The following is a 21,907-nucleotide window of genomic DNA, read 5'->3' as shown; positions in this document are numbered from 1 at the left end:
TTCTTTGAACCAGTGAGGCCTTTGTTTTAAAAGGGGCTGCTGAGTAAACCAAAGAGCTACAAGGGGACAGGTATTTTCAGGGTGAAGGTGTGAAAGTCAAATTTTAGGCCAATTATAATGACAACAGCATCCTAAACATTGTGTCCTACCTTGGTGCTGGGATATGTCAGTTACTCACTTGTTATTGAACAGCTGGATTCTGATTAGTTTATAAAAGAAATTTGTGCTTTTCCAACCGGGATCTTACAAGATTATCTAGAAAAGCACAAAATTCCTTATAGTCATCCCCACTCTGGTTCCCGCTTTTAAATGGTACGATGGGTTTCAGCTCTTACGCACCTGCTGCATTCATTCTCTGACTTACAGGATGGACTGATGTGCCCAGCCAGGGGCCATCACCCATGAATGGGCAGTTTGTTAATTAAAAAGTACGCTGTGGTTTTACGAATATGCTGTTTTCTGACTGGCAGAGCAGTCTTTTAAGCTTCATTCATCAATGAATGACAGCTGGCTGCTGAGAGGCCATATTTATCCCAACTGCAGGGCAACATGGGAAAGGCCAGTTACTTACCTTACAGTACGGTGATTTGAGATGCTTTGTTCATAGGCAGACCATAAGAGGGACCCACATGGACAGAGACTCAAAGAATTGAGACTTTTTGTATTTAGGGTTACATCCTCCATACCAAATAAAACAACAGATTCACAGCTTAATATTACACTTGTATTTAACTTATTTTCTGAACAGTTAAAATAATAAAAAAACCCACACGGTTACCATGATCCTAGTTCAAGTGAACATTAGTACATTAACTACGTCACTGTAACATAATCACAAAATTCAAAGCACTCGTTACTTAAGGATCTAGAGAACAAATATAGCAGAGTAACAAACAGAAAACTCTGAAGAGACCATGTTCTTTCTACCTCTTCCAATTCCACCCCCACCTCCATCTGAGCAGTTTAAAGGTGATGCAGTATGAGCTGGATGATAGGGTGCTCAGAGGTATTAAAAAGCTTTGCTGTAAAAGTAATTACAAGTTACTGGATCAATTACATTTCGTGGGTTACCAGCGCCTTTTGCATCATAACTATGGATGGAACGAGCAGCCCAGTGTCTCATGTCAGAATACCAAAGAAAGGAGCTGAAAGTGGGGTTACACTCAGAGGTACAGAGTCCCGCATTGATCGTCTCAATGAGTTTCACAGCAGGAAAAATCCTTTTTACAAGCCAGCTCACTAGCACTGACATCAGCTTGGGTCCTGACGATCAAAGACGGGTCACCCTCTTCCAGCAGTAATGATTCAGCAAGTAGAACTTTACTAATAATTTAATCAGCTCTGCAGTGCTAACAGGATCAACACATTTTACCAGTGAAGTCGGCAACTAGGATTCAAAGACAGGCAGACAGCAGGCAGGCTGAGGCAGGAGGATCCAGTTTTACCATGTCACTCTTCTGGCCATAACCATATAGGAGTCACGTGAAAAGGAATTTGAAAATGTCTCAGGATGGTCCATTGCTAAAAAGTAACCAGTAGCCAGGTGCAGTATTGTAAGGGGCCTGTGGTAAGCAATGCATCCCTATGGTTACCTCCATGCAGCAGCTGGGAGTTGTAACTCCCAGTTTGGGTAGACGGATACGCAAGCTCTGCTCAAGTTTGCACGTAAAAGTGGCAGTGTGGCTGCAGCAGCGCGGGACCGGACCCGGGGGGGCCTGGTGGGACTCTGCTCAGGCACGGCTGTAGTGCGTGTATCTCCCCAGGCTGTCAGCGGGTACGTGTATGTGTACGTACACACACACACACACACACGGCTTGTCTACATTGCAGCAGTGCAGCTGAATAGCACTTAGTGACGATGTTACTATGCGGCCCAGAGAGCTTCTCCCACCAGCATAGGGACTCCACCCCCAAGGGGCAGCAGCTAGGGCAAGGGGAGAAGCCCTCCCACTGATGTAATGCCATCTACACCAGGGCTGAGGTGGGTATAATATCACCGCTTGGGTGGATTTTCTGTGTTTAACAGAACTGTAACTGGGCAAGAACTAATGGGGACTGAAATCTATTTGCGTGGAAGTGTGCTGTTGGGACCAGGCAGACAGAAGAGCTGGTCACCAGGCTGTTTGGAAGAGCACCTAGAGGATGATTTAAAAGGTAGCGAGACGGTAGATTCCTGATCCAGATTAGGTATCACACGTTATGACATGGTGGCCAACCTCTGACCAACTGAGGGCTGAGTTGGGAACCTGCCAGCAGCAGCCGAAAGGCCAAAGCTTATGGGAAAAAAGCCTCAGAATGCAGCTGGCAGTATCTTCAACACAGAAGTGTAGACGTCAGAGCTTACAAGTCCCAGCAGGCCATCTTCCATCTCAATCCAAGCGATGGCTGCTTGGCTCTAGACAAAGCATTGCATGCAGGGACCTGTAGTCTTCCTAAGCAGCACTCCGTAGTGAGGGTAGGACGACTGCAGACCACAGGGACGAAAACCAGCAGGCAGTCACAGGAGAGATTTCACATGCAGGCCCTGCCTCTGGAGGTGCAGCTAAGGTCACCTGAAGTTACCCTCTCTGGAAATCTTGCTGCCTGTGGTGGGGTGGGGGTAACAAGGCAAAGCTGAGCAAGATAAATACATCCTGCATGCCGCACGAGGCCCCCGGTAAAGTTCTCTTTGGCAGCTGGAATTCCCAATGACTATTTCAGATTGTCCTCCCGACCCCGAATGGGTACAAAAAACGGGGAGTCAATCAATCCGGCAATTCTAGGAAGCAGTTGTTTCTGACAAGGTTTTCCCCCCCTCCTACACAAAAGAATCTCCTTCCTTCTAAACCAACGGCGCACTGTAGAACAGTGCACAATCGAGACCAAGGCCATGACTGTTCAGTGTAGTCCCCACCCTTGCAGAGGGGTCACTCTCCCCTCCCATTTCCAATCACCTGGGCTGCCTCCCCTTCCAGCCTTCAGGCAAGAGCTCACCATATCCCTGCAGCAGCCAGGCTGGCTCCTTTGCCCCATCAGCAGCTGCTGAGGAGGAGGGGCAGCTAGCATCACTTCACCAAACGCTCCATGGACCATTTCAGGATCCCAGCTCACAAAAGCAGACCTAAAAGGGAGCTGAAGGAAATCAACAGACACTTGAGTGCAAGACCCAATCCTGACAGGTGCTGAACACCCACAACTCCCAACTGGACTTCAGGGTGACGAGAGTCTCAGCATCAGGCCCAATGTTCTGTTCAGACAGTGTGGGGAGGAGAAAGAGGAAAAATATGCACCTTACTCTCCAGCTTTGGAGTGTACAAGGATTAAAATACAGAATAAAGGATCCTTTCAATGCAGGAACAGGTGGATGGGAAGGGGAAGCATGGCAGGCCACAACCTCTTCCAGTTCAGAAACAAGTTTACAGCATTTTGATGTTCACAATGATCACAGACCTCAACTCTCGCCGCCTGAAACCCTTGGAGCAGAGGGACAGCTGCAAAGGTTCTCTGGGCTGCAAATTCCTTCACGCCCGTTTTCAGTTTGCATATGTTGATGTGAGCAGCTTTCCTCCTGGGATCAGAAACATGCATGTTTGCAGCAAGGCTCCCTCCTGACCTCTAGCTCCCCTGGAGTCGCAACAGGCGTCCGCAGTGCTGTAATGGATTGTCTTACTCTTACGTCCCACCTCCAGTTTCCAGTCCCCGGGTCCAAAATGCAGGACTATCGTGGGAGAAGTGACAGTCTAGATGCAGCAGATGTATCTCATTTCAAAGGGATGTGCAACACCTGAGTCCATGCACATCTCTAGCTCTTGCTTCTAGCTCCTTTCACCAGACTAATTTCATGTCTCTTTTTTCTTTTTAAATGCTGCATTTACTCCAGCCCTGCTGGGGATTACGCAGTCAATTCATGTTGAAATCCTCAGTGGACAAGCTGGAAAGCCACCTTCCTCTTGACGTGAAGGTCTAATAACCACATTATTCCTCCTATGCTGAACAGCAGATGACCCCAAGGCTAGGAGTTGTGGCAGATTTGAGTTTCTTAGATCAGTTTCCTTCTCAGACATCAGAAGGAACTTGGTGTCTGGGGTAGGACTTTGTACAACTTGAGGGCTGGGGTAAGATTCTCCATTGAGCCATTCTGTATTTTAGCTACCCAGACACAGTCCCTCCTGAAGAGTCAAACATCACTCTACCACACACCAAAAAATAAAATAAAAATATTGCGGCAGTTGCTCACACACTGAACCTTACAGATTTATACAGCAGAATTACAACTCTGGTACCACTTAAAAACCCAGCAGTGCTTAGAAGTTTCAAAATAGCAACATGGAACAGCAGGGCTAGGACAACCAATGGTGATTTGCACCAATGTTGTCTCTCTGTTTGGCCAGGAAGCATTCTGCATCTCCCCAAGTCCTCACAACTACCAAAACAAACTCCACACTAGCAGGCACCGCCCCCAAGGACACTGATAAAACCATGAGAGCCTCTGTCGCATCCAAGGCAAAGAGTCACGATCATCTAGCACAGCCTGTAGCCAAAAAGCAACAAGGCAAACGGAGGACAGAAAAGCTGTTGAGTCTGCAGCCAGCTCCATACAACTGTCCACTCTCTCCCAGCCACACTGCAGTTTTGTAACAACTGCACCAAAGGAGCCGTGTTCAAACAATATTAAGGATGAGACTTGGACCTCCACTTCAGCAGGAGCAATTCAGAGTGAAAAATACAATTCACCCGTCCGTCCGCCCATGTGCTTTGGGGATCCAGTATGCCTGATCTGTCCGATCACCAGCAGCCAATGACCTCTGCGATAGTGCAGCCTAGTATTAAGGATAAGTTTTCGGTCTTGACTGAGCATTTCTTTGCCTCCGCCTGTCTGAGTCAGGCCATAAATGTTCTCTGAATGGAGTTAGTTTATTTTGCTGTTTTTACAATAGTAATTTAAACAAATAAAAAGTAGGAGGCGTGTCGATGACCAGCTCTGACTAAGAGAGGCTCTTCAGAGTCGCTCTGGGTCCTAGGCCCTCCTAAAGACATATGGGAGCTGGGTGTTTCTTTTCGCACTGATTCTCACGCTCCTCTGCCAGCTACCTTCCAATGTCTCCACTGCCTTCTCATCTGCTAGCTCCTCTTGAGTCACCTAGTCACTTGCAAAATGTCGCTAGTGGAAAAAGGACGGCAAAGCTAGTTAGTGACGTAATCGTGACCCCCAGCAAAGCAAGGCTGGTGAGAAGGTACCAGTTAAATCTCCCATCTGCCAAGTTCCAACCTTAGAGTTGAGGAGATAAAGGGCTCTAGTTTCCCAGGGAAGGCAATGGGTGTCATTCAAGACCTGCAGTGGGAGAACTGGGCGTAAGGTTAGTACCAGAAATTTTGACAGACCTTAAACTGAGGTTGGAATGCCTGGAGATTATTTTATTTAACCCTTCCTCTTCCAAAAGCAAGGCCTCTCGGATGGCTGTTCCCACTGCAGTGGGGAAGCCAGCGCCTGCGGTGTCCCCCACTGGCTCTTTCGGTCTAGCTGACTGGCTCTGACGTGGAGTCGCTCCTCCTGCCCTGCCTGTCTGCGGGGTGCTCTCCATTCTGAGCCATGGTGGTTCTCAAAGGTCTCGGCTAGTGTGTGACGATTCAGGGTGACGATCAGTACGCGGGTTAATTATCGTTCTGTTCCTAAACTGCGGTGCAGAGAAGGCTGGGGCTCAGGAAGGTCACATGACTCATCTCCCTCACTTGCAAAGGGGACCAGCAGTGCCAGCCCCAGAAATACAGCAGAGCTGGCCCAGAGGTACAGCCAGCTGGCCAAGACAGCCAATCCCACTGGTTAAACCAATGAGAAAACACATGTGGCCTGCCCCAGCCAACTGGCTGTATCTACCCTATCAGCCACAGGACCCAACACAGCCATCCCCTCTGGGTCACAGTGCACCACGCTGGCCACTGTCGGAGACAGGATATTGGGCTAGATGGACCACTCATCTGACCCACTACAGCAGTTCTTATATTCTTATTTAGGCACATGGTCAGCCACAAAAGCCCTCCAAAGCTGGGCTAACAAGGTCCTCTGCAGCTCCCTCTTCCATCCTCTGGCTGTGACATCTCCTGGGGGAGGAGGAAAGAGGGTGCCAGAGTCTTCTCCCCACCCCAGCCTCATGTTTCCATCTAATCAGAAGTACAAATCTTAAACCATTAACAAAATCCATACTGTCTTCAGGGCCAATAGCAGGAGAAACAGAACCCTGCCCTGGGTACAGAGAATGTCTCTGATAGTGAAATACTGCCCTCTACCCCTCAGGAACTGATTCCCACCCCCAGGCAATACTGGACTTGGGACTTTGGCAGAAGCCAGTTCAACATTTTGACGACTGGTCCTGCCCAGACTGGCAGCCCAATGACTGCGGAGGGAAATTGCAATACATATCCAGCCTCCAAAGGGTTAGAGGAACAAGCAAGAGGCAGATTTGGCTCCAAACTGTCAGCAGCTTCAGATGCCCGATAACTCCACAAATCCCGGTTTCCAGACACAATGCCCAAAGGCAGCAGGGGCTCTCACCTCCTCTCCAGCACGGTGTTTGTTGCTTTTCAGAGTCAGCAGTTACATGGTCTTACAAAAGCCCGGCAATGATGTTGTTTAATATTTTAAGCAGCAGCCCCTTCCCCCCGACCCGGAAGTGACTCTCAGCAGGATGCACAGTGGCAATAGTTCTTCTGTTTAACACCAAAGCAACGAATTCTGGCAACACGTTAAATATATTTATAGGACATCTGTGACTGGGGCAAGAGGGAAAAACAGGGGAGTGGGGAGGGGAGTGGCTAGGCAGAGGGGAAAAGGAAGAGGGGTGGTTTAAAAATGTTAATCGTTCATGAAAGACCAAAGACATCTTCTGATATAGCAGCACGTAAGCAGTCAGCTGCGCTGAGCAGACCCTGTCGGAGATCAACTGCATGCCAACTTTGTTCCAGAAATGAATCTGAGAGCCTCTCTCTTCCGCAAGGATTGGTTACATGGATAGTTCTTCTGTCCCGGCATTGGCAGATAATTTAAATACTGCAGCTTAAACGAGTTCTGGAAAAAAAAAAAGGGAACAAGAACCCTTTTGTGCAGCAAACTCATCATTTTAAGGAAAACCTCTCTTACTTCCTGTGTCTTTCGAGTAGGTGAAAGGTGCTGGAGCTCTGGAGAGTCCAGATGTATTTATACACTGAACCAGGAGAGTACAGCACAGGCTGAGACACAAACTGCTGCTCATGTGCATGGTTACGGAGAACCTGCCTGACGCTCACCAGTGAAACTGAAACCGCCACCCAGGGCCCCAAACGCAAAGGTGGCAGATATGCTTACCGAAGTGTGCAACCGAAGCCCATCCTAAGCAGCACCCTCCATAACGCCCCACACTCATCCAAATCAAATCCAGGTTGATGATTAATCTGGTCAGGCATTAAGTTCCCCCATAACAGCCTAACAATGGTAACTCTCCTTGCTGGGATAAAACCTAGCGGGTTAACACTACACACTACACACTACACACTACACACTACACACTACACACACACACACACACACACACACACACACACACACACACACAGGCAAGGCCTGGTCTTAACAGCCTTCAACTCATGCAGCTAGGGTGAAGATAATACTATACATCGGTAAATTTCCATTTAATCAGGCTTGACTTGCTCGTCTGCGCCTCCTCTACTGGCCAAATCCATTACCCTGCATTCCTCAACACTGGGAGAACGGAGCCATCGCTACCTAGGAGGAAGTGCAATTACCATGATTTGGCAGAACCTTCTAGCTTGGTGACAACTGCCCAGTGTCAAACCACCTGCACATCCGTGTTAAGGAGCCGCTCCTCCATTCACTCTGAAGACCCTCTCCCCCCTTCCTGGTTGGGTGGCAACAACTGCTGATTTAATTGTTGGGGAAACTGGGCCAAAAGGGGAATTGGGTGTAAGGACTGCAAGTGCCACGTGTCAGGAACTCTTCAACAACTCCTGCTCGAAGGTACCAAAAGGTTCTCTGCCTCCTGGCAGGATAACGACCACCAGCCAAGATGGGAGATACTGACCATCCAAATGAATCATTCCAGCTCAACATTTGCCTCTTCTCCCCAGTGCCCACATGCCCTTGTGCCTCGTTTTTACCTGTGCGCGCGTGAGGTACAGTGTAGTGTTATTTATCTGGAGATGTAGGTGTATGTTCTGGACGGGGAGCGGGTCGATTCTGCTTGGGCAGCTGGGTCATTCAGGAAGTCCCACATGAGGATTGTGTCATCGTGCGAGCTGCTGATGATCTGGAATTCGTCAAACTGGAGTCGGAAGACTCTCCCAGAATGCTCCTAACCGGGAGGGTCAGAGAGACAGCAGGGATTACTTTACAGACTGCCTGGCTGATGGGAATGCATGGTGACCATTAATAATTGATTTGGGTTTTGGTGAGTAAACCCTATATGGCTACTGTGTGCCATTGTCTCTGTGGAACAAGCTAAGTAGCGTAAAAGTACGTCTGCCATATTTGGAACCTGGCCCTTCATCAGGGAGCACACACCAGAGCAGACACCTGCACGATAGCATTGCTCCCCGAGCCCCCTGCCCTTAAACCGAGCTCTCCTCATAGGAAAGCTCTTCTCCAGAGCAGCTAGCTGGGGCTGACAGAGCGGTAGCCACACACCTCCTACTATTCAGCTCAGCATTGCCTCCATAGCATTTCCACCAGCAGTGGATTCTAGGGGAACAGGGGACAGTTTGGCAATTGACCAACCTGAGTGCCTCCTAAGATAAGATAACTGGCTCTGTGGATATGGGGAAAGCAGTGAACGTGACATATCTTGGCTTTAGCAAAGCTTTTGATACTAGCTCCCACAGTATTCTTGCCAGCAAGTTAAAGAAGTATGGATTGGATGAATGGACTATAAAGGTGGATAGAAAGCTGGCTAGATCGTTGGGCTCAACAGGTAGTGATCAACGACTCGATATCTAGCTGGCAGCCGGTATCAAGTGGAGTGCCCCAAGGGTCGGTCCTGGGGCCTGTTTTGTTCAACATCTTCATTATGGATGATGGGATGGATGCACCCTCAGCAAGTTCACGGATGACACTAAGCTGGGGGGAGAGGTAGATACACTGGAGGGTAGGGATACGGTCCAGAGTGACCTAGACTAACTGGAGGATTGAGCCAAAAAAAACCTGATGTGGTCCAACAAGGACAAGTGCAGAGTCCTGCACTTAGGATGGAAGAATCCCAGGCACTGCTACAGGCTGGGGACCCACTGGCTAAGCAGCAGTTCTGCAGAAAAGGACCTGAGGGTTATAGTGGACAAGAAGCTGGATATGAGTTAGCAGTGTGCCCTTGTTGCTAAGAAGGCTAATGGCATATTGGGCTGTATTAGTAGGAGCACTGCCAGCAGATCGAGGGAAGTGCTTATTCCCCTCTATTCGGCACTGGTGAGGCCGCATCTGGAATACTGCATCCGGTTTTGGGTCCCCCACTGCAGAAAGGATGTGGACAATTGGAGAGAGTCCAGCGGAGAGCAACGAAAATGATTAGAGGGCTGAGGAACATGACTTATGAGGAGAGGCTGAAGGAACTGGGCTTGTTTAGTCTGCAGAAGAGAAGAGCGAGGGGGGATTTGATAGCAGCCTTCAAATACCTGAAAGGGGGTTCCAAAGAGGATGGAGCTCTGCTGTTCTCAGTTGTGGCAGATGACAGAACAAGGAGCAATGGTCTCAAGTTGCCCTGGGGCGAGACCTAATTTGGATATTAGGAAACACTATTTCACTCAGAGGGTGGTGAAGCACTGGAATGGGTTCCCTAGGGAGGTGGTGGAATCTCCATCCTCAGAGGTTTTTAAGGCCTGGCTTGACAAAGCCCTGGCTGGGATGATTTAGCTGGGGTTGGTCCTGCTTTGAGCAGGGTGTTGGACTAGATGCCCTGCTGAGCTCTCTTCCAACCTTAATCTTCTCTGATTCTACCTATGAATTGATTCTGAGTCTCCTGCTTGGCACTACTGCTACTGCTGAAAGAGGAAACAGCTTAAACTGGAATAGACAAAGGGGACCATTATAAAGTCAAAACGACACTGTAATGATTCCTCCTGAGCAGTTCTAAACGTAGCCACAGGAAAGGCCCTTTAGAGGCAGTTTGTATTCTTATAGGAGGCTGAGTGGAAACAGCATGGCAATCTACGCCAGATCCTGCACATTGTAATGCACAACTCACTACGCTTTCCCATGTGTGCTGGCTAGCTGTTATCAGTGCTTCCTGGTGCAGGCGTGAGCGGCAGCTTCCCTGGTCAAAAGGGAGTGCAAACAAAAGCAGCACAACACCTCCTGACCCTCGTATCAGTACGTGGCTCCTTGTCATGCCTTCCACGCTGCCAGACATGGGGTAAAGAAAACCGAATGTGCTAAGAGATTCTAACCACGACAGCTAGTTTTAAGATGAGTAAGTCACAAAAAATGAAAGGGTTCTCAAATATAGTCATCACAGAACAGTTTCCCACCAAACAGGACGCTGCTGTTTTGACAGAGAGCAGGAATCTGAAATGCAGTTCCTTTTGAATGCCTGGAAAAAGAACCATTTGAAAGTTGTGGTAATGCAAATTCTATTTTGTTTTAAATTAATTTTAAATAAGGTTTGTCTTACAAGTAGCATCCTTAGTTTTAAAATTCTAGTTAATTAAACAGACAGACACTCCAAGAGTCTGGTTTTGCATGTATTCAAATAGGAATGGTGTTTCGTGTGCCCAACAGAATAGAGCTCCTGCTGGGAAAAGTCACTACAAGAGCAGGTGCCACTAGGAGACTGAAAGAGACGGGTATTTCAGAAGGCCACTTTGAAAATGAACTTTTCAATCAGTGTTTACTAAATGAAATCCCTCTATCTAACCATCCTATGCACTAATCACTGTACTTGCTCTTTAAAATCACAGGGGCAGCTGGTGGGATGCATGCTTCACATTGTAAGTTAAAGCCAAAAGAACCTGGCCCCCTTAGCTTCAAATGTAAAGCTGCGCCATACTTATTTCTCAGCTTGGGAAGCTGCTGTCAAGAGCGTGCGGCTGCTGCTCCATCCAAAGGAGGGAAAAATGAAAGGAACTGGCATGCAGGGAGCATTTGTTGTCTGCAGACTTTTCTCCTACTGCTTGAAAATTGAACACAAACGGCAGGAGGCTTGCAGCGTTTACTGCAAGGTTTCATTTTGGAGGCCGAGGGAAGAAAAAAGAGCATGAGTAAGCGGATACTAGGATGCTCTGCAGTTACAGGCATGAAAGATCCTAAAAGTAATGCTCCATGCCCTCTGTCTTCCCCCTTAGCTCACTCGCTCCTACAAACAGGGATTTCTAGGCATTCATTCACGGATTCCTACAATGTTTTCATCCCACAATTTCTGATTTATAATGCAATTATTCAGGGTGCCTGTATTTTTCACTGCCAGCAAAAGGAGATGAAATTGCACTAGTTAAATTAAGCCTCCCAAGTTAGCAGAAACACATAGTGCCCAAGCAGGGTCTAAGATTGGAACAGGATCAATATGGAACTCTCAGACAATCTGGGTCTGTACATTCACAGGCACAGGGGCGCTCCATGCTTTGCAGCTGACGTGCTCAAAATCCCTCGGACGTTTTCACCCACGAAAGCTTATGCCCCAATAAATCTGTTAGTCTTTAAGGTGCCACTGGACTCCTCGTTGTTTAAATAGATTTTAGTTATGAACTTAAAATCAATTTTAAAAAGGGATGAAAGCCCTTCTTTTAACTAACCCTTTTAACAACAATCGTCTGGCAACATTAAAAAATTGCCAGAGAGAAGAAAGAGGCCCAGGAAAAGTCCCGGTCACCCAGCAGCACATAGATTAGGCAGACTCCATAGGTACGCTCAGCAGCGGGTATCATCCCCTGGAGGTCAGACCTTCAGCTGGTGCAAACTATCACAGCTCCACTGACTTCCAATATCAAAGTGATGACAGGGGTGTCCAGGAGTCAAACATTCTCCCTTGGGACTAGCACGGAGCTGATGCTCCGGCATTATCGTTAGGGGCTGCTGAAGAGGCTGTAAAACTGATTTCTTGGCTGTGTTAAAGGTCCCATGGCACTTTTTGCTTTTTGCTTTCTTTCCAGGTGAAAGATCCCATAATACCTTACATTCAGAAACATCTGCAAGCCTGCCCTTTGGGGCCTATCATCATCTGCTTCATCTGAACTTCGTCTACAAAAGCTCAAGCTTTCATGGCATAATACAGCCTTGAAAAAGCCTGTCCTCCCCCACCTTGACCCCCCCCCCCAACCAAAAGCTCTTACCACGAGGGTTCGCAGACAGAGGGTCCCAGCTGGAGCGCGAGGGTCCAGAGCAGCCACAAGATCCCACACTTTAATTTTCCTGGAAAGGAAAGAGGGGACAAGCACCAAAGCTTTGTGACGGAGAAAAGTGTAAATGGTTCACCAGCAATTAAAGTTAACAGCTTAGATAATACATCGGGAAACAGAGAGAAGCCTTGCTGTTCTTGACACCTGGCTCTCACATGCTCTCTTGGGTAAAGCCTGCTGATCTTACGGGTGAAGTATATGGTTACCATACAAATGAATTACATAAAAAAGCAGGTGACAGTAACTCATGTAGAAACCCGGGTGAAGGTTAATGTAGACACTTACTCCTTAATGGCAAATGGGCCAAAAGCAATGAAACGGAGTGATCACAGCTGTGTGAGTGCACTTGGGTTTATACACAGATAACGTGACACATTATATAAAGCTTCTTGTTGGACAAGAAGAAAAGTGTGTCAGTCTCCACAGCATGGATTCATCCCCTCCGCCTGGTCCAAGCACGGCCTTTCCTCCTAGAAAGTAGGCAGGCAGGCTAGCGTTGCTCCACCTGTGCAGACTGCTGCTATGGGCAGCCACGGGAAGGTTCCACAAGAACCACGAGCACACAAGCATTTCAGAAAACAGGACACATTCTGTGGGGGAGGAAAAGGCACATCTCCATTGTTCCACAGCCCAGGCATACCACTGCACTGGTATCCAGCTTGCTAGAGCTTTGGGGTTTAGCTATAAAGCTGGGATGATGACACCAACATCTTCGCATTAGACTGCACCAAATCGTGATGTCAGCTTTCTTACAGAAAATCAAATGGGGCTGGGCTGGAGATTTCCCTCGTCCTTAAGCCACATGGTCACCCCTAGAGTTCAATCACATGCACTCCTCCCCTGCACAATGTAGTGACTATCTCGTAGTATGAAGGGTGCTAATAACAGGATGGGGGAGAATGAAGTGTGTGGAACCCACACACTCCAGTTTAAACCAGGCTCCAGGCTTAGGGCTGAAAGAGAGTGGGATTCTGTACCTAGTAGAGGGCTCGCTGCCCAGGAGAAGGAAGCTGATTTTGTGGCACAGGGGACATGCTATCCAAATTAGCTACACAAGACCCCAGTGTCGCTCAGAGTTATTCAAGCCTGGAAAGGGAAAGTCAGCTCTTCCCCAAGGGAGCCTGGACACTAGCAACATACGAGGAAGCCAGCCCACCATCGGAAATACAACCTCCAGAGTGAAGAACGCCTCTTCCCCCGCCACAGAAATCTGGCCAGCAGCAGTGGAGAGTGCTGGAAAAGGACCTTGCTCTTTGGAGTCCCTTTCACAGCGCAAGCAGCAATGCTTGGCTAAGCACATTGCCCTAGATTATCGACAGGAGTTTCCAGACCAAGACATTCTCTGTGCACTTTTCAGTCTGCCTGTTGTACTGTGTTGCCTTCTCTGAGTGGCTGTGCGTCTGCTCATTCACTTCTCTGTAGTACTCAGTGATGTGTGAACGGCAGCAGCTGTGCGGCAGTGAGAAGCACCTGGCTACACTAAACTACAGGGGAAGGTCTTGAGATGTTTCCCCAAATACATCCTCATTACCCCATGTATGCGCTCTTCCCCCCTGGGTATCCCCTCTTCCCTTGGCTCTGAGTGACTTGCTTAAACTGAGCTCTCACACAGCAGGCGCTTCTAGTTATCTGACTCCTGTTACAAGTCAGTGGGTGTTGAGGCTAAAACCCTGTCCGGTAGTTTGAAATTGTACCCCACCAGATGGGCTGCCAGTGACAGGGGACTGGCTCCATTATTTATATCGAGGTGATTCCCAGAGCCTCCAGTCCCACCAGGATCCCACCAGGCTGAACACACACAGATACAGTCAGTTTCTGTCCCAAAGAGCTTACAGCCTAAAGAGACAAAACCCAGACAAGAGGCTGGGAAGGGATCTACCACACAAGCAAAGTGACCAGGGACGATGGACACGTCTTAGTTCTATTTATCTATGTGTTATTTAGTTAATTATGGGGCCAACTGGCATAGAAACAAGGCAAAAAGTAGATGCAAATGCAGAGGTCACAAAGAATCCTGAGACGGAGGATGCATCCGACAAAGTGGGTATTCACCCACGAAAGCTCATGCTCCAATATGTCTGTTAGTCTATAAGGTGCCACAGGACCCTTTGCTGCTTTTACAGACCCAGATTAACACGACTGCCCCTCTGATACTTGAGGTGGAGGGGTGGCCAGAGAGAAACATGGAAGCTCAGGGAGAGAGATGAGTGGAGGATTTGGTGCAAACAACCAACTGGCAAAGCAAAAATACCATCCAGAGCTCGAACAGTAAAAGTAGTTAGCTGTCATCACTGGCGTCCAGGAGCTGTGAAGTTCTTGCCAGGAACAAAGGGGCTTGGCTGGGTCTCTCCCTGCTCTATTACTGGTACGTCTGACTGTTGCTGGGGAAGTCTCTGTTTTGGAAGGCTGGCTCCACCCTGGAAGGTCTTGCTCCATTTCCTCGGCTCTGACAGGGTGGAGAAAGGGGCTGTTGGGGCATAACTGGAGATGCCTGCCACCCTTTGGTTAGAGTCCAGCTCAGGTAGGCCATTACTGCTAATGATGGGGGTGGGGGGGCACACAAAATGCATAGGGGCAGAAAGGGAGCATATGGGAAGACTTGCACATCCAGAGGAAACATACTCTTTATGAAGCTGTCCTGTATTGTATACACTGCTGTTGGCAGACCAGTCGGAGGACAACCACTTACCTCCACAAGTAGGGCAGAAGGGGAAGGGAAAAAGCTAGACATGCACGCACAAACAGCAGGAATTGGTCCTGCTAGTGAAGGCAGGGGGCTGGACTCAATGACCTTTCAAGCCTCTAGCTATTATCTTTGGAAAGTCATGGGAGACGGGAGAGATTCCAGAAGAATGGAAAAGGGCAAAGATAGTGCCCATCTATAAAAAGGGAAATAAAAACAACCCAGGAAACTACAGACCAGTTAGCTTAACTTCTGTGCCAAGGAAGATAATGGAGCAGGTAATTAAAGAAATCATCTGCAAACACTTGGAAGGTGGTAAGGTGATAGGGAATGGCCAGCATGGATTTGTAAAGAACAAATCGTGTCAAACTAATCTGATAGCGTTCTTTGATAGGATAATGAGCCTTGTGGATAAGGGAGAAGCAGTGGATGTGGTATACCTAGACTTTAGTAAGGCATTTGATATGGTCTCGCATGATATCCTTATCGATAAACTAGGCAAATACAATTTAGATGGGGCTACTATAAGGTGGGTGCATAACTGGCTGGATAACCGTACTCAGAGAGTAGTTATTAATGGCTCCCAATCCTGCTGGAAAGGTATAACAAGTGAGGTTCCGCAGGGGTCTGTTTTGGGACCGGTTCTGTTCAATATCTTCATCAACGACTTAGATGTTGGCATAGAAAGTACGCTTATTAAGTTTGCAGATGATACCAAACTGGGAGGGATTGCAACTGCTTTGGAGGACAGGGTCAAAATTCAAAATGATCTGGACAAATTGGAGAAATGGTCTGAGGTAAACAGGATGAAGTTCAATAAAGACAAATGCAAAGTGCTCCACTTAGGAAGGAACAATCAGTTTCACACATACAGAATGGGAAGAGACTGCCTAGGAAGGAGTATGGCAGAAAGATCTAGGGGTCATAGTGGGCCACAAGCTAAATATGAGTCAACAGTGTGATACTGTTGCAAAAAAAGCAAACGTGATTCTGGGATGTATTAACAGGTGTGTTGTAAACAAGACACGAGAAGTCATTCTTCTGCTCTACTCTGCGCTGGTTAGGCCTCAGCTGGAGTATTGTGTCCAGTCCTGGGCACCGCATTTCAAGGAAGATGTGGAGAAATTGGAGAGGGTCCAGAGAAGAGCAATAAGAATGATTAAAGGTCTTGAGAACATGACCTATGAAGGAAGGCTGAAAGAAATGGGTTTATTTAGTTTGGAAAAGAGAAGAGTGAGAGGGGACATGATAGCAGTTTTCAGGTATCTAAAAGGGTGTCATCAGGAGGAGGGAGAAAACTTGTTCACCTTCGCCTCCAATGATAGAACAAGAAGCAATGGGCTTAAACTGCAGCAAGGGAGATTTAGGTTGGACATTAGGAAAAAGTTCCTAACTGTCAGGGTAGTTAAACACTGGAATAGATTGCCTAGGGAGGTTGTGGAATCTCCATCTCGGGGGATATTTAAGAGTAGGTTAGATAAATGTCTATCAGGGATGGTCTTGACAGTATTTGGTCCTGCCATGAGGGCAGGGGACTGGACTCGATGACCTCTCGAGGTCCCTTCCAGTCCTAGAGACTATGAATCTATAAGGTCCCTTCCAGTTCTAGGAGGTTGGTATAGTTCCAATTATTATTATTATTATTAATTGTGGGAGCTGTAGAAAAAGCAGCATTAGGTCTGGCCACTGCTAAACACAAGACTCGGACCTTATGGACTCAGTGCTCTGATCTACTACATTCCTGGGCAGAGAACTAGCTGATCTGGTTGTCACTGATTCAAGCATGAGAAGTTCTGCACAGATCTGCCATGTGAAACTGACGGAAAACACACACCACAGAAGACCCGCTCCAGAAAACGGAAAGGCCAGGAGAACGTAATGCACTTCTCATATATTGACCATAAGTGTGAGAATAGCACAACAGACAACAGGTCTAATTTTTTTGAGGGAGGGGGGAGGAAGAGGGATGCTTGGTGTCTGAACCTCGTTAACAATCTCACCCATCATATGCCCCGCTGACTATCCTCTTGTTATCGAAGCGTATGCATCTCACCAACTCCTCATGGCCTTCCAGTACTCGTAAACATGCCCCGCACTCTATATCCCACAACCTGGAAGAGATTAGGAAGAGGAGGAGAGAAGGTCTGAAAATCTGTTATTGCAATGAAATGTTTGATCTCAGACTAGAATTGGTCAATGGGTTCTTTGGAAATAACGATTCTGATGGTGCTAATATGGAAGATCTTGAATTCATCACCCCACAACCCACCCTTTTTCCTGCAGCTCAGTTGGAGCATATTTTTCAAAGAAAACTCTGTTATGTTACGTTCAGGTTCTAGTGGGTATGAGGTCAAGTGACTTGACACATGGCAAACGAGCAACTCTGAATAGCTGCCCCTGGCTCCTAATCTGTTCAATCACCTTGCAGCTTGGGTGGAGGATGCACAGCACCACGGCCGCAAAGCATCTCTCTCTATCGAGGAAACAGCTGCAGTCTGAGAAGGGCTCAGCTGGGTGGGATGTTTTACACAGAGGCAGAGGTGTAGCCTTAGTGCATAGGGGCGCTGGCAGAATGGTTCATGTTTTAAGGCCAGAGAGGCCAATAGATCATCTAGCCTGAACTCCTGTATAACACAGGCCAGAGAATTTCACCCAGTTACCCCTGTATTGAGGCTAATAACTGGTCTTTCACTAAAGCAGGTCCCAGAAAGGGATCCAAGTCTGGATTTGAAGCCATCAAGAGATGGAGAATCCACAGCTTCCTTTGGAAGCTTGTCCCACTGGTTAATCACCCTCACGGTTAAACACGGGTAGATTATTTTTAACTGGAATTTGTCAGGCTTGAACTTCCTGCCCTTGGTTCTGGTTATGCCTTTCAGTACTAAATAAAGAGTCCTTTAATACTCATTAGTTTCTCCCTGCGAAGAGACTCCTACACCATGATCAAGTCACGCCTTGATCTTCTCTTTTCTCTACTGATAATTCATTTGGAACAATGAGATACCCTGGCCTCAATGACTCCCTGTACTGCGTTCTTCGGTTTAAATGCCTTGAAACATGACGGGCTCAGTTCCTCAGCTGAAAAACCAGGACAGCTATGGTGATGTCAATGGCGCTATTTGACTTGCAGCAGCTGAAGAGCTGACCTGAAATCCCACCCAAATCATGTTCAGATAGACTATATCTCTAGAGACGATGAACTTTAATTTCCTAGCTTTTTTGTACACTCTATATTTACAGAATTGGAAAATCATTTAAAACTCTCCCTTTTGAAAAAAAAATTCTTAGGGATTCTAAAGGTTTTCAACCTCTAGGACATGAAATTTCAGAAGTTACAAACTTCAAATTTCACATCATTTTTCACCCAATTGAAGGCCAACATCTTGTATTTCAAGTAAATTAAAATCCAACCTATATCAAGTCATCCACATAGATTACTTAGTAAGCTGCCCTCTTATCACCTTCCCACAGATACCCACCCTCACCCTCGAGCAATGCTTGTGGAAGGCTGGCAGAGTAAGTGAACAGGTAAACCTTTTACTATGCCTTGAGGGCCACTGGACTTGGGGTCAGCTAAGATTCACTACCAACTTTCATGAAATTCTAGCACAATTTATCTATCAGCTAGCAATTGTATTCAGTGTAAAATAAAAGAGTAATTGTATTCCTCTTTAGGTTGATTACTGTACTGACATTTTTGTTGGTTATTACAAGTGGTATTTTAGCTGATTTTCTAAATGCTGTGAAATTTTACTATTTTCTATTCCCATTTCTTTTGGTTCTGAGTTTCAAAGTACTGTACAAAAAAGGATTTACTCAAATTCAAAGTGCACAATCTTTTTGCCACACTTTGGGGCGTTTTAGAAAAACAGCACAATGTAATCACTGCCCATTTCACTATGTAAAGGAAGGAGGAGTCAGTGATCCCTCAATCTGTCTGATCCTTCTACTATGTCATGCCATCAAGCAGACAGCATGCAAAATTTGGCACTGCACAACTGGTTCAATCACCTTGCGGTGTCACAGACAGGAGTGTCAGCTTCCTGTGGGATTCAGAGTAGGAAAAGGTGGCTGGCTGTGAGGAAAAGCATCCAGCAAACAAATACCTCTGTATTCACCACTGACAACAGAGGACTGGTCAAAAAGGAAAGTAGATTGCTGCTTCGCAGACAGTCCGTTCCCAAGTTTCAGCTGCAGGGCAAAGTCCCCCTCTATCCCCGCAGGTGAAGGGAGGCAGCCCGACCACCCATTTGTATGATCCAACCACTTACCATGGTCAGTTTTACGTTGACTCAAGTTTACTGAACAACGCTAGTTAAGGAGATAATCGTACATCCCTCCAGCCGCAGCTGCATGATTTACCAAGAAATCCTGACTCCCAGCATGAAAGGGGTTAAATCTCAGGCTGCCATTAGGGCAGCCAGGAAAGTGCAAGAGGGAGAAAACTGAACTTCATGCTCTCAACCAGCTGTTCCAAACTATACCAGATGCCAAGCACCACAAGAGGAGTTCGGTGTGAGCCCAGGAGATTTCTGCAGAGGATTAAATGCTTCTTATTGTATGTCTGACCCTTTAACTAGACACATAGTCCAAATAAAACATCACAAAAGGACATCATGCAAAGTGGTGCTTGCCAGCTATTTCACACACCAAAACTGTCTAACCAGTCTGACTCACTGATTAGTATGGCACTCTTGAGATAGGGAGGCTACTAGGCAAAGAAAGAAAAATGACTTTCTATACCCCCCTTTGGTAGTTCACAGCATTCTATAGCAAAGGCAGCCCAGTTGCAGGAGAAATGGGCACAGACCATTTCGGTTACCTAACTTCAGCATGTCCCAAGTGAACCAGAGACAATGGCCTTACGTGAACCGAGAACACCGCGCGCGTGTGCAGAGCTCCCCAATGGGAGCTTGCCTCTCACCTGATAGTGTTATCTGAAGAGCCACTCACTACTAGCCGATCTCTGTACTGCAGACACGCGATGCCTCGTTTGTGGCCATTTAAGGTGCGCACAAACTCACAGGTACTAGTGTTCCAGACCTGAAATGGGGAGAGAAAACACACAGGGCCTAATTATTAAGCAGTAACTAACAGAGGGGAGGGACCTGTGAGAGAAACAAGTGTGTCCAAAATGTTCAAAAAGTCATCACAACCTCGAGGTCACAAGTCAAATTCAAGACATTACTGTTGACGTATGGAAAACTACCTTACCAGTGATATATGACTACAGCTTTCTACAGTTAACAGACTGACTCCTCATACATAGAGCTTTTATTGTATTATATTAGGACTTGTCCCCAAAATAAACCATAGCACTTTTGAAACTGATTTACAGTTTATGTATGAATCGGCTTTTTTCTGAGTTTTAATATCACCAACCCTTATGTTCTTAGGAATCTGGTCATTCCTTTTGGTCACCACTGACAAGTGCTGTAAATAAACAGCCTTTGAAATTTCTCACCTTTATAGTCCTATCACCTGATGCTGACACAATGTACTTGTCATCGAAGTCCACTACGTTGACAGCAGCTCTGTGTCCTACCAGGACCCTTCGCAGGGTAATGTCTGTCGGGGAAGCCATGTCCCATACGGCAATGGAACGGTCTTTGGAACAAGTCACCATCATGCCATTGTTAAAGCGCAGGTGTAGTACTGCTTCGCAGTGGTGAATCAGCGTGTTTAGCATCTCGCCAGTATTTACATCCCACACCCTGAAATTCACACAGTATTTCAAACCAAGGAAAGGGAAAGAGGGTGAAAAAGAAATTACATTTGATTTTTCTGCAGGAAAAGAAAAATCAAGTCTTTGGTTCGATGACAAGCAAACACCACATACTAAACCTAGAATCTGCTGAATAGTTAGTTCATTACAAGACATATCACATAAAGCAGCTGATTACAAAAATATTAGAGGAGTCCAGCAGCCAAAAAACCTGCAATGCAATTATCTCCATAAAAACAACACAGCAAAGCATTTTGTAATTAAGTGACTGTGTAGTGCTGATGAAAGGTACCAGATTGACAGCCCTGGAGACTGAAGTCCCCTGTTAACTCTGCCTGCAGCTCTCTCACCCCCAAAGATATGCCTGTCTACCTGGATCTGGGGAGACCCAGTGCTAAAAGCAAGTTCACCCACAATAGCCCATTCAATCTTCGCCCTTTCTGCTGGGACTGCCAACAAAGGGGACAATTTTCTATAGTAGCAGAAGACCAGAGTATGCTTTTTCTTTGTAAGCAAATCTAAAAGATTCATTAAAAAAATTACACTATTGGATTAGATTGGTTTCTAACAGCAGCAAATTATTTATCCTGAACAGACACAAAGGAACCCTACAACACTTCAGGAATGTGTTGATAAAGCACAAATTAATATAGAGTTTTTATGTCAATTGACCATTAATAGGCAAAGTCTATTACACGCAAAGGATAACTTGTGGTTAAAAGAATCAGATACACGCTCAATTTAAAGAGCTTCTATGACGTGAGTTGGGGATATTAAAGTTTAAAAATGACAGAGTTCCTTTCAGTGCATTGTTTGCGAAGGTATTTACCTCAAGGCAAAATCCCTTCCAGCAGCTTCCTGCAGCACTACCATACCCTGAACCCCAGCTACGCTAAACTCCAGCTGCATAATGGCTGTATTAGCAAATAGCAAAAGGCTGTGGAAATTGAATCCCTCCTCCCTTAACGAAGCTTGCAATTAAACACGGCAGGGATGTGCAGGAGAGAAGAAATGTCACTCATGTTTATGAAATACAAAGGGTTGCTTCATATGCTACAGTAACAATGCCTAGTCTGCTTTGTGTGCTCTAACCCATCATGAAACTTGGGCTGCAGCAACTCTCAGTCCTAAAAACCAGCGGGTTTTGAAGAGTG

The 21,907-nt window shown here is 46.7% G+C and overlaps 1 protein-coding gene across 15 annotated transcripts in view; it reads right to left on the bottom strand.

Moving 5' to 3' along the window:
• Positions 1-1,770: 1,770 nt before the first annotated feature.
• BTRC (beta-transducin repeat containing E3 ubiquitin protein ligase) overlaps positions 1,771-21,907 on the bottom strand; it is a 179,160-nt gene continuing 159,023 nt past the window's right edge. For 14 of the 15 annotated variants that reach the window (XM_050958049.1, XM_050958053.1, XM_050958059.1 and 11 more), the window contains 6 exons: positions 20,493-20,742; positions 19,953-20,071; positions 17,029-17,139; positions 12,280-12,358; positions 8,128-8,321; positions 1,771-7,042 (listed from right to left, as the gene is read on the bottom strand). In XM_050958049.1, the coding sequence (XP_050814006.1) occupies positions 8,160-8,321; positions 12,280-12,358; positions 17,029-17,139; positions 19,953-20,071; positions 20,493-20,742 (721 nt within the window). In that variant the 3' untranslated portion in view covers positions 1,771-7,042; positions 8,128-8,159. The remainder of the gene's footprint in view (positions 7,043-8,127; positions 8,322-12,279; positions 12,359-17,028; positions 17,140-19,952; positions 20,072-20,492; positions 20,743-21,907) is intronic. The other variant, XM_050958048.1, reaches the window with a different exon arrangement.

Source organism: Gopherus flavomarginatus, chromosome 6, assembly GCF_025201925.1.
Source record: "Gopherus flavomarginatus isolate rGopFla2 chromosome 6, rGopFla2.mat.asm, whole genome shotgun sequence".
In the NCBI taxonomy this organism is placed as follows: domain Eukaryota; kingdom Metazoa; phylum Chordata; order Testudines; family Testudinidae; genus Gopherus; species Gopherus flavomarginatus.
Note: the sequence above shows the minus strand (reverse complement) of the source record. Positions and strands in the feature narration are given on the sequence as shown.